The sequence below is a fragment of the Hydractinia symbiolongicarpus genome, chromosome 1 (assembly GCF_029227915.1).
Source record: "Hydractinia symbiolongicarpus strain clone_291-10 chromosome 1, HSymV2.1, whole genome shotgun sequence".
Taxonomy (NCBI): Eukaryota; Metazoa; Cnidaria; class Hydrozoa; order Anthoathecata; family Hydractiniidae; genus Hydractinia; species Hydractinia symbiolongicarpus.
Window position 1 is genome coordinate 13,364,453 of NC_079875.1, and position 13,746 is coordinate 13,378,198.

A 13,746-nucleotide genomic window follows, 5' to 3' on the forward strand; every position below is an offset into this window, starting at 1 on the left:
TATCCCAGTCACTAGAGAAAGAAAAAAATAGTGTATTTAATTCTTGGATAAATTTAGCATGTTTTTGGGATGTTTTATTAAGTTTCGATAGCTATATGAGAACTTATGGTTAAATGAGCTTGTATTTAATTGTCATTGCTAATAAAAAATCTTTCCGGCAAAACATTTTTGCAAAATTCCACTGTGGAATGCTGCGAGGATTTTCTAGAATACGGTTCCAATTGCAGTGACGAAAAATGTCTAAACTCCAGAACTAATTGAGCTGGACATCATTGATCCCTCTTTGAATTTGCACTAAACTGCTTTTTCCTTTGAAGTTATTGTCAAAAGGTATAGGCATAAACAAGAAACGCAAAATCACATTTTTGTTTTTTGCAGAAATTGAAATAAAAAGAAAAGTGCTTGCATTTATCTTTCATTTTTAGTGTTTCTTTCTTGAAATATAAAAAATAGAATATTAGTACAAATCACCTTTAAAATCTTAGTCCTAGCTTAAGTTTTCAATTTGCGGATCTTGCATCATCGTCAAGAGAGTATTTTTTGGGCGGGAGCAATCATGACTTATTTATAGACATTGCATAAATTATGCTAATTTATTTAATTGCGAAATATAATCACCTGCAGTTCATATTTAGAATGTTAAATAAATATAAAAACATAATGGTCGATAAATCAATACGTGGTAAAACGTGTTTTGATTGGTTCAAATATTTTCACTTTTGTTATAGTATTCCATAAATGGTATTGTTTTGCCCAAATATAGATAGCATTTTTAACGCTTTTGTTAACTTTTTTCGTGGTTCAAAAGTTCGTCCCGTCTTTTTACAACTGGATGCGTCCTGTTTTCAGTTAAGTCGTGCCTAATTAATAATTAATGTCGCCGACACGATAACTGGTGCTAGTTACACGTCATAAATTTTAACCGACATGTCGGGGTTGTCGGAATTTTAAAATTTCTATTATTGCTAAATTCGCTGTTCGATTTACTGACGAATGACATACGTGAAGCTATTCTTTCATCTTTTTTAACATTTCACGATTTTTTATGTTCATTTCAAAAAACAATTGTTAAATAGGCATTAAGTCCAACATGTTGAATCACGGCATGTCGGAATTAGTTTTTTTCAATTTTATTGGAAAATGCGGAGTAAAGATCATTTTCTTAGTAATAAATAGTAATTTTCCTTCTTTTTAGTTTTTTTATTAATAAAAAGGTTTATATTTTAATTGAAAATGCTTTTTCTCAGAAATATAATGTAGACAAGCTACCCGCCAAAATTTGTGTTGCCGACTTGACTGGTCAGATAAAAAGAGGGAAAATACGGACCGGAACACACATTGCCATCAAAAACACAGATATGGTTGTGTCGATAAAAGTTATAGAAGTTAAAATGTGCATGGAAGAATTTTTTTAAAAAAAGAGATATGGAAAATATTAACTGAAAAGAAAGAAGTAAAATACAGTTTTTATAGCACTTTGAGATAAGTCAAAGGTGAGTCAGTAAAATAAACATTTTAGTCATATTTACCTAAGTATCTGGTCCTGCAATTATGATTTGGCCTCTCTCCTTTGTCGACTTCCGTTTTAATTCATTTACGAAAGAAGCATTTTGGAGAAGAAGCGTGTGTTACTTTTAAAATATTTCAAATATTTGTAATCTTTGGAGTAATCGAATGTAACTTCTTGTACTTACCTTGGTATATGTTATATGTGTCAAAACAATGTTTTTATATTAGTTCATTTATAAATGTGCAAGAAAGAAAGGTTTATGTTGACAACACCATGTCGGCATCAGCTGAAGTTGCCACTGTTGAAAAACTGGAGAGAAATAATAGTTCATTGAAACCTGAAGTCAACACGATTGACACAAGCCCTATAGATTTAAAGAATGATAAATTATATAAAAAAGACTTAGAAAATGGGATTCACAACACGGCCGCAAGGTATACACTTTGTTTATAATATTTTCTCGAGTTTAGCTAGTTAGCGTGTTTACATTTAGAATGTTTTCCGAGTGTTACAAATCCTGACAGCACTCGGTATATTTTGTGGCTACTGCTTTACCTATATAGTCAGGTAGCTATGTTAGTATGAATTTTTAAGTTCTGTTGTATGTAAAGACAGTAAGTCGTTAGATCAGAAAAAATTACATTGTTAATTCTACTTAAACTTAATGTTATTTTTATAATGATTAACTCAGGAGTGTGTGACTTTACAAAAGTTTTCTTCCTTTTAGTTTAACTAGCTAAGTTAAATTTTTGAACTAAATTTATATATATTTAAAAGTTTGACAATTTTTACTTCCAAAACAAAGGGTGGTTAGTTAGGGTGAATGCAACAAGAAGGAATCAGTATATTTTAGTCACATGACCATCTATTGACACAAACAATAGAAGCTTAAATATTTTTATCCAATCACAAAGTTTCAAATTTCTTATTGTTTCTTATTCCTTATGTTATGGTCCATTGAGTTTTGCAATAATGAGTTTATTTTTGCCTGTCATATTTTTTTTTTAAAAAAACTTATTTAAAAATATTTCAATTTGTAGAGAATGGTACATGATAATTTTTATTTAACCTCAATGTTGTATATTTTTAAAATAATTTGCACACATATTTCCTTTAAGACATAAATTTGTTTTGAAATCCTAATATAAAAATTATTGGCTTTTAATACAAAAAAACACTTTTTAACATATTATCTTTCCTTGGGGTTTAGGTTAGAAAGACCCATTTAAAGAAAAGCTCAACAGTATAAAACAGTAAAAATAACTTACCTTTATTATATCATCAAAATTGTAAATTCCGGACAGGTTTAAAATTTTAAGAATACTGGATTAAGCCTGATTGATATAGCACATGTGTGCAGAAGATTTATTATTACGCACTATCGCTTGTGCAAGCTAATCAAGAAAAATGTTATTTACTTTGATGTGTTTTTTTCAGTAGCACATTATGCTAAATTGTGTGTGCACTAGTCGTTCTTCCAACGTTGAATCATTCCATGAACTTCCTACAACAAATAGAAACAGAGACTATGCAAAAATGATTTATTGACATTAAAAGAGCTGGGGTATTACCTAAAAATTCTTTGTTTTTATATTTTCTAACCATTTTTCGCCTAAATGTTTTAAAAGAGATTTCCAGCTATCTTACTTTAGCGTTTTTAAAACCCATTATTCTGCTAAAATCTTTTTATTTGTGTTTAGTTTGGTTGTGATCAACGTAATTTATTTTTATGTTTGGCTAAGATATGAAAAACTTGTTTTGTTTTCAATTATGTCTTTTTGTTTTACGAAAAATGTGTGAAATGGAGTTTATAACATGCACACTTTGAGACGATGGCAAAATTTTGCTGTAGTGCCTCTTTGGATCACACAAAAATATACATACTAACTTTTTCCAACTTCCTGATGTATTGCTGTTATAACTGTTATAAAAAACTAACTTCATTAAAATTATACTGTTTAATAGTGGCTGCTGAAAATCATCACCTATAAAAATGTTCTGTTATTATATAAAAAAATACTTCTCAGTTATTTTATTTTTTTCCCAAAAGACAACCATACCAATCTTATGATCATCATACTTGATGATCATAAGATTGTTATTTCTAAATCCTAGTGATTCAAAATGTATTTCATGCGGGTATAAAAAAAACAGCTTATAATACAGATGTCATCATACAGAAGTCATTGTTTTTGAATTGGGTGTCCCTACTCTCCAGTGGAGGATTCGAAGTATTGTATGTAGAGAAAGGATGTTTTGTGGGTAAAGGGATAACCTAAGAAAAAGGGCTTCATCAGACGCACAGCTCTTGTTTCTTTTACTGCTTTCTGCTTGGGTAGTGAAATTGATCCATGATGGAATCAAAACAATCTGACCTGACGTAAGCGGTCAGTCGGTAAATGTACAAGTTATCCCACCATTTATCAGTTGTTCAAGATTTAATCCAGCATTTTCTATTGCTTCTAACATATCTATAAATGAGTAGTTGTGCAGGAAACGAGAAAGAATAATGTAAATCCACAGCAAAACAATAAAAATATTTACCTCAATCTTGCACGTCTGTACCTCGACAATGTTGTATTTCTCTCCATAATTGATATCTGAAATTGTTGAGCCTCTTCTGTTTTCATCTGTTGAGCCTCTTCTGTTTTCATCATCAAAATACTGAGTAGCTGTAACAATGTTGAAGAACTCACAAGAACAGCATTCAAGGCTGAAAAAAGCACGAGCTGTCTCTTGTTGTAGCGCTTCGCTTTCTCCAAAAAAATTTTATACTGGCATGAGTTTTAAGTCGTACGTGTAAACAGCCTCTTAGATGTGACGTAAATCCCCCTGATTGTAGAACTAAACAACAGTATTTTTCACATCCAAATTGTTCATACAAAATTTTGTTGATAACCCCACAACATTTTCAGTGTATGTAGCTGCAATACATAAAATCCTTCATGCTGGCACAAATTAATAATCCCAACACAAAACTCCTCACTGATACTTCCATCTACATCATATTCGCTTTAAAATTCCTTTTTCTTTTGAGAGTTGTGTTTCAAAGGTAAATTTATATAAGGAGAAAAAGGCTGGCACATTTTCTTCATTTTCGCTTTAAAAGAGTTTGTGGAAGCAATAGAACTTCACTAATATCATGCATTGTAAAATTCATTGAAAAAAGTATTGAGAATAAATGTAGATTAAGCAGAAAGCATAACACTGCATCAGATTTATAGACGCCTCTGTAATGAATTTGCTTTTATGAACATATCTGCATCACATTTGTTTCTATAACATAGTCCTCCAGACAGAGACATGGTCGCAAAAGTTTTAGGGTTTTTGTAGAACATAAAATTGGATTTTATTTCAGAAATGAAATAATTATTATATAATATAAGCTGTCTTAATAAACCTATAAAAAATGGGGTTGCGTTTTTTGTAATAGTACTGATTGCAATCCTACTAAATTTTTAAATATTACCATATAGGTTTCGTTGAAGTTAAAAGGCCTGACTTTAATGGGGAAATTAAGGAGGAAATTTTTCTTATTAAATTTACTTAAAACAGGGCTACGTAAATGAAGATTTTATTCACACAAAGCTTTGTGTGCTGCTCAAATTATAATACACCAGTTCCTCACAACAAATGACCTTTACTATTTTTTACTTAATATTTTGATGCAAATTTAACTTTGATTTATTACAAAACTTTTATTATTTCCATAATAAGCAGAAAAGCAGGCCAAGATTGGGAAAATTCATCCCTGAGACCGCTAAATCGTTCACGCAAATTAATTTGCATGAGCGATTATGTGCGATCACAAAAGCTTGTGCAAATTCCTTGCATGTGTGGTGGAAAAGTTTAAAATATGTTATTTCTGGTTTAAAAGCCTATTTAATCTGTAAAATATAACTAAAAAAATCCAGCCACCACTGATCAAATGTATCAACAAAAAGTACTAGCTCAAGAATAAATGGTGAAATTGTATCAGACAGGTTGCATTATGTCTTATGTCTAAAAAGTCTTTGGTAAAGTAGTCTCTTAACAGTCACCTTTAACGATCATCGTACCACTTAAATACAACAAAAATCAGTTGTTACTTACATGATTACATTATTTATTGAAAAAAAATTCTTATATGCAGCACACTTTATTTAATTGTGGGACAATTTGCATGAATATACCACCAATTTTTCAGCATAAAAATAATAAGATAAAAATTACCATGGCTAGTCTGTATCAGCAATGTATAAAAAAAATTTTTGTAATGTTTTTATTATTTTATTTTTCATTTTTATGTCAGGAATTGTGCAATAAAATGAATTGCAGTAATGGAGAAGATATTGTTACTTGTGTTTCATTACTTTCTTTTATTTTTTTTTTCATATGTTGCTTGAAAGTAAAAAAAGTTGAAAAGAAAATTCAATTTTATTATTTCAGATGTTTTTAGCAGCAATTAATAATTAAGTCCTGTGCACTAGATAGTTAAAACCCAGAAATGATACCTGCAATACTTATCCATTACCAGAAACAGATCATGTTAATGTGCTCAATATGATTGCAAAGACTAGATTAACATCTAAGACAAAAGAAAAAAATGTTCTCCAGGATTTCATTAGAGAGAGAGTCTGTAACGTGAAAACCTATCTTAGATGGCTGCAACTAGTGATGGTTTGAGTTATATGCCACAATTGTAATTGATATAATAATTTTTTATCAGTGGTATGGATGTGTTAAGTAAAAATTTATTTCGTTTTTTAAAGAATTTAAAATTTGTTATAATTACACGTTATATATTTTGTGCACGCTTGTCACTGTGCGCGCAATTCAAAAAGTTCTGTGAAATCTTTATGTTCATTTCATTTTAAGACTTCAAGTACACATCGAGAAAGACACTCATTAAATTTAGTGAGAAGACATTCTTAAAGATAGGGGAATATTTCATCAAGATGGCAGGGCTCAAGACAGATTTCCAGCAGGTGAATTCAAGGAATTTGCCAAAAAGTGGAAACAGTCCCTACTTCTTCACAGCGAAAGATTTCACTGTAAATTTTTAACCAATCAGAGTGTTTATTCTTTCTCAAAATGAAGTCAAGAAAGAAGTCAAGATAATACTCTTAAGTTTTACATTCATTAATTTAAAGTTTACCACTTTTTAGTTTGTTTTTTCTTGTGGAAAGAAATTCCAGCTAAATTGCTGCTGAATTTGCCATTTACAAACAAAAAATCCTCTTTATTTATTTTATTATTTATTTATTTATTTATTGAGGAAATTGATGATGATGTCTTATAAGTCATATTATTATCATAGTATCCCTTCCTTTATAGTGTCCCTTCCTGTTTGGGAGGGAAGAACTAAAAGAAATCCCACAGAGTGATTTATCTGACAAATCTTTTTTTTTTTTGTAAATAAAAAAATCACATTCACCTTAAATTAAAAATCTGGAATTAAACTTTATTACAACAACAAAAGTGTTGTAAAGTTAAAGGAGAAGTAAACCCAAAAATTATTTTTTGATCCAGCTAAGTATGACTTAGTTCCCTGAGTGTTGTGTTTTTGTTGTAAACAGCTGTCGTTTCCCTTCAAAAAATTGTCATTTCTGCAGAATGCTTTTTGTACCGTTAATCTGGGACCAAACAACTACAATGACATGAAAGTGTTCGAAAACAAGAATTTAAAGCTCGAAATAAGTATCATACCCAGTTTTAAATTTTCAAACATAGCTGGCATACATATTTTTATTGCAGTGACAGTGACAAGATAACAAGGTAATGTTACAAAGCAATGCAACCAAACTGAATGAGACTGGAATAGTTCAAGGAAAATTTAAGCCAAGTCAATTCCAAAAAATTTATTTTTTAGCATTTTGTGTACATGGGGAAACAAAAGTAGGGAAGATGATTCGGTTATATTAAAATGTTGATTAAACTCAAAGAAAAACATTGCATTTTCAGTGATTTTTGCTTCTACGCATTTTATAGTGAGATATTTATAGTGTTTCCACTTTACATAACACCTTCCTGAGAGTTTTAGGTTTGTGCTTTAGGCCTGTGCTTGTTTTGTTGTTAACATATATTCCTTATTTTAATAAAAGGTAAATTTTTAACCATTATTCTTTTATTGTCTTTAAGAATTTTGAATATTTTTGTGATTTAAAAATATGTAGAACTTATTTTTGAAATACTGGATATATACCGTGGAAATGCTTTTTTGTTAAAAAATTCAGTATTCTTAATACCAAGGAAAATGAATTTTTTTTTGTAATCACAGTAAATTAGTAGGAAGGTAATATATAAAGTGAAATTCTTTCAATATTAATTTAACAATGGGGGGTCAAAAATCACAATACATAAGGTCCTTGTAACCTCTACCTCAAGTAACTATTATGATCTCTTTGCATATATATGCTTTGCATTTACAATGAGTGAGGAATTGCATGATGGATCATAATATGAGAGGTGCGCAAAGATGCACTTTTCCTGGACTTGAATTTTGATTATTTCGGAAGGTTTAAACTAAATATGGTTTCCAAGAAATTTGAGTATTTTCACATTACATACTTTTTTTTGGGAAGAATTTTTTGTGGACCATATTTTTGCAGTTATATAATGTTCTTTGTTGCAAGCTGTGAAATTTATTTTTTTGATTTGAAGCTTGAGTTTTTTATGGAAAATACAATATTTTGCGAAGAAATGCTAAAACAAGAACGTATGGCATATCACAACTATGGAAATTAAATGTTTACTTATCGTTTCACATTTTTTTATTTATAAAAAGAGTTCAAAATTACAAATACCAAATCCAAGGGAAGAAAAAAAGCAATTTTAATTTTTACCGAACAATTATGCCAAATATTTTAAGAACGATGATATTTTAGGACTTGTTGGACTAATCGTTTTAGTTTCTAAGATAGCAACATAAAATAGCAATTAAATAACTAATAAATCTCCATATGTTTTTGACTTTTTTTTCAAATTTAAAATTACATGTGACTTTAATGATGATGTTCAAGCATTGTTTTTTGATTATCCTAGCTAATATTGTTAATGTACCCAATTTTGTGAATGGAAACTATTTTTTCCGAAAAAAGTTCATTGCGGTAATATATGGTTGACAGGAACGTTTATTTAATCACGTGATAATCCTTATTTTAAATAGAACGATTCGTTTTCTTTCAATGTCCTAATATGCGTGATATGCTGTTGATATTATGTGCTTTGTATTTTTAGAATTAATGGAGTTAACGTTGATGACATGAGCCAAATAAAAAACTTGGAAAAAGATGTTTCCGAAGTGGACGAATTTATTAACGGTAATACAAATAAAGAAAAAGCACCTGAGGAGGTAAAAGATTCTGCGATGGAGAACAAATATGATAACCATGAAATACCTACAGAGGAGGAAACTCTTAAAGAGACGAAGACGCCCAAAGAGTTAGTATCACCTGAGGAAGAGAAAATACATCAGGAGGCGGAAACACCTAAGGAGGAGAAAACACATAAGGAGGAGCTCACAACTGAGGAAGAGGTCATGCCTAAGGAAACGAAAACACCTGTAGAGGATGTCACACCTAAGGAAGTAGACATACATAACGAGGTGGAGCCACCTAAGGAGAACGAAACCTGTAAGCAGGTGAGCCCTGTGGAAAAATCTAAGGAGAAGGAAAAACTTAAGGAGGAGGAGGCAAAAGAATTAGAAAACAAACTTTTAAACGAAGATTCCAGTGATGCAGGCACAGAAAGTGTGTTGGACGAGGATAATTTATTAAATAGTGATGACGACACTCTAATGATTGCTGAACAAGATGAAAAACCCCAGGAGGATAAAAAATGTACGTCTTTTGAGCCAGATTTGAGTTGTCAGGACAAAGCAGTTGATTCTCCATGTACTAAAGGCAAAGCAGAACTAAAACATGAAAATGATGGTATTAAGATAGAGGGTATTGAGAGCAAAGAAGAGAGCGATAAAGCTATATGTGAACCTTCTGTTGAAAATGTAAGCAAAAGTGCTCGTCACGAACAGGAAAGTGAAGTTTCCAAACCAGAGAATGGTTTAGATAAAACAGTTAAAACTGAGGAAAAAATGGATGTCGATGAGGACAAAGCAATTGCTGATGTAAACGATGAAAACGAGCTGCCAATGGAGATAATTCCTTCACCAGAACCCGTCGAAGTGAGCAAGAAAAAGCGAATTTCCGAACAAAAATCGAAAATAGAACGATTGAAAGAAGATTTACGATGTGAAGAAACCACATTAACTTTGTTGCGTAAACTTCTCGAGTCGCAGCGCGGTAAAAGTCTATACAAGTCATCGTCGAAACACGGCAACGTTGTTCCTAGTTTGCATCCTAAGCCACAACAAATCGCTCCTAAAAATCTGTCATCTTCCAAACCATCTTCGCTTCAATCTACTAAAGCTTCATCCAACGCAAGTCAACCTGTTCAAAAGTATTATATTCAAGTTGGAAACCAATTAGTTCCCGCCCCTCCGCCAGGCACCCCTGGGAGTGGACCAGTTTATCAATATGCAAATGGCACTTCGAATTCGCATTCAAGTTACCAAAGTCAGCCACTGTCTAAACCTCTTCCTCCGCCGAAACAAACTCCTGAACAAAAGCAAGATGCTGCCAAAGCTGCACTACGACGTCAATTAGAACAAACATTGTTGCAGATTCCACCGCCACGACCTCCGCCAGCCGACTGGAAAGCCATTCCTAATGTAAACAGTATGGATTTTATGATGTTAGTTGGCTTAGATGAAGTCGTTGACACCATACTTGACATGGATTTTAAACCTACTTTAAAGACTGCTTTAGAGGAGTTAACTCCTTATAACCCGCGTATTTGTTCGCAGTGCACGGTGGATTTTTCGCCATGTTGGAAAACAAAGGAGGGCGACGTGAAAGGTTTTGTGTTGTGCGAACGTTGTGCATTGCAAAATGTTAAGAAAGAATTAAAAGCGGAACACACATCTCGATTGAAATCAGCTTTCTTGAAAGCTTTAAAACAAGAACAAGAAATCGAAGAAAAAATAAAAGCAGGGGAAGACGTCAATATAGGTAATTTAACCGGCAACGAAAAATCTGACCGCGGCGTACAATCTCCGCAGCAGAGCTCTTCCCATGCTTCGTCGCCACAGCCACCAACATCTGTTCAGCAAACAGGTAGCCATGCTCCAACCCCTACCGAACGCCACCACCAGTCATCTAGTCACCACCACCGCCATCAAGTTGTACAACACTACCCTCACCCTCAATCGTTAGTTCAGCAGCTTCACCACCAACATATACAACAACAGCAGTTAGAAATGGAGCCAAGCTCGCGACACTCTTCGAGATGGCATCCGTACATTCCGCCATCTTCACACCACCACAGAGATCATCATCCAGTACACCACCGACCGTATGCGTCCTCTTCGTCATCTGTTGGGGAGGGAAGCCCTCATCAAGAATACTATGTTGTGCATCACCCACAACATGCTGGAGTGCGTTACCTAAATCGTTAACACTGGGCGCCAGTGATTTATGAGCTGATTTATAGTTGACTGGCAACCGCTGTTTGCTCCAGAAGCTCGATGATGTAGCAATGGGTAGGAACAACCAGTACAAATACGATGCAATGTTTAATATTTAAACGCATTAATGTGGTCGATGTTTTGGCTGAATAACATTTTGTACAATCAATCCCTAGGCGTAGACTATCGATAGAATTTATAAACAGATTTCCGAAACAAGGTTTTATGTCTCGTCACTGCTTTTGAGGAGAAAGATTTATTGATGTGTTGCGTGTAACTTTAGCTGACCTTGAATGCGGTGTCCTCGTGAAATGTAAATGCATAATTTAAGACGTTTTAAATTTAAGTTTTATGTGTACACGCCCATGTCTCGAAATTCCTTGTTCCGTTTTGTCGTGAAACTCAGAAAAGGACTTTGTGTTGAGTTTTTGTCATCTTTAAGAATCATGTTGTAGTTGATTAATTTTCGCGAATTTTAGCCATATTCGCGAAAATATGTCTGCGCAAAAATTTTCAGTAAGATCGATTCGCGAAATTGCTGAAAAAAATGATATGCTAAAATTTATCGTGATTTTATTATTATTTTTTTCCTTAGTAAATTTTCTCTTTTGTAGTTGTTAAAAATATTGGTCAGCCTCTGTGATACGAGCATTTTGAATCTTATCCCAACAGGTATAAAAAATTTAAAATTGTAAAAAAATTATAAAATTTACGAAAATAATTCTTCGTAAAAAAATGTGTAAATAGCTCATTTGCGAGATATCTTCATAACCGATTCGCAAATATTTATTTTCGCAAAATTGCATTTAGCGAAAATAAGTATTCTCGAAAATTAATCAACTAAAATACTTTTAAGAACTTCAATTCTCATTTTTCAAGTATTCTATTCCAAAAAATATACTTTTCTCATTCATAACAAGTAATCGGTTGCGTTTGTGTCTGAGAATTGATTTGCATCTGTGATGCTAGCCTTCTTTGTATCGGCGCTCGGTTTTTCGTGTCGCATTTACATGAAACATTTTCGGAGATATTACAACATTTTTTTTATAAAGAAAATGTATGAAATTATAAATGTACGATTATTTATCAATGTTGTTTCTTTATGTCTTGATATCTGTGCTCTTATATCGACCTTGCTGAAAAATAATTAAAAAATATGACCTGGGAACGTTTATTTGTTTCGCGTATTACTGCATTACCTTGTCAACGTAGTGGTTGGACAATCAGTTAACCATTACAAGATTCATATTGAGACTTCTAAATTCGCCATAATCAGTTATACAAGTCCAGGCATAATATAGAAAAAGGCCGTTTCTCGATATGACCAAGAGGGGCTGATGGGTTGCAAAGATTTTACTTTGGCAGGGGTGTAGGACTGACTGCCCCATAATGCACCTCCGCATTATGGAGCAATCCTCTCTATTACCCGGATACTTCTGAAATATTGTTAAATCTAAGCGTGGTGACGTAAAGCAAAAAAAATTGTCCTTTTACGGATTGTCCCATAAAAATATAACATCGTGGGTATAAACCTTTGTGGGTGGAGTAAAGGGCGGTTTCTATTACATGTGTTGGGTTAATGTTGTAGAACATACAGTCACGACTTTATTGAATATTAGTCAATAATCAACCTCGGGACTTTTTGTCTTTTTTTATAAAAAAATAGCCTGGAGTCGAGGTAGGTCAAAAAGATCCGTTGAGACCTAAATGCATCCTGGTCAGGCCCCAAGTTGATGTTTTACACATAAATGCGTACTATATTCAAACTTAATTTAAGCAAAAATTCTTCAGGAATAAAAAAATTGCAAGTATTTTGTGATATGCTTCCGGCGTACTAATTAGCCACCTGCATTGGGTTTTACTACTGCCCATAATATGCAGTGTTGTTATTCAGCGACGCCGAAAATCATCTCTTATCATCAAAGTCATCTCTCATATCAAAAACGTAAAAAACCTCAAGACGTTGGTGACAGGGTCATTTCTATATCGGAATGGCGAGATCACGATCAGAAACAAGAAAGTCGTGGGACGAAGTTGGATGACTTTGAGCAAGAGGTTAGCGTTGGTGTAAATGATTTCAAAATGCAAAACCAAAGTGAGAGAAACGATATTGCGTGGTAAAAAAGCTCTGATAACACCTAATAAGAAGGAGCCAGAAACACGAATTATGCTCATCCCTATCAGCGTTTCTAAGGTTTTCCTTCCTTATAGTTTCTGACTTGCGGCGTAACAAACTTGAGAACCTCAGGCGACGAAAGTTGCATAACATCGCAGGGCTTATTTACAATTATCAACAATATGTAATGAAACTGGCGGTTGATTTTAAATTTAACCGCCACAAGTGACCACATTGGTTGTTTCTATATTATGTCCCGCATTTTGAACTTGTCAAAGTTCACTTGTCAGTCTTTAGGTAATTTGGTTAAGTCTTTAAAAAAGCTAATTGTTGCTGACGTAATGTGCCGCGACTTTGATTATTTCGTTGTGCGGGCTCGCCAAAGAATTCCGCACTAGCGAATATTTTACACGCTTTCTATCTAGCCTGGTCGGCTGTAGAGTAGTGATCACTTCACCTTTTTATCCATATTTAGAGAATGACTCCTTTGGTTTATTTATTATTAATTTTGTTTATCTTTTATGATTGTGTTGTTGTATTTTCCCGAGGTTGCTTTACTTACTATTATACAGAATAGGGCGTAAAATGTAGTTTTAGATCACGATCACCTCCTAAGCT

The 13,746-nt window shown here is 33.0% G+C and overlaps 1 protein-coding gene across 1 annotated transcript; it reads left to right on the forward strand.

Moving 5' to 3' along the window:
- Window positions 1–1,582: 1,582 nt before the first annotated feature.
- LOC130640874 (uveal autoantigen with coiled-coil domains and ankyrin repeats protein-like) lies at window positions 1,583–12,102 on the forward strand. Its single transcript, XM_057447460.1, has 2 exons — window positions 1,583–1,944; window positions 8,729–12,102. The coding sequence occupies exons 1-2, from the start codon at window positions 1,703–1,705 to the stop codon at window positions 11,001–11,003; spliced, it is 2,517 nt and encodes an 838-aa protein (XP_057303443.1). The 5' UTR covers window positions 1,583–1,702; the 3' UTR covers window positions 11,004–12,102.
- Window positions 12,103–13,746: the final 1,644 nt, after the last annotated feature.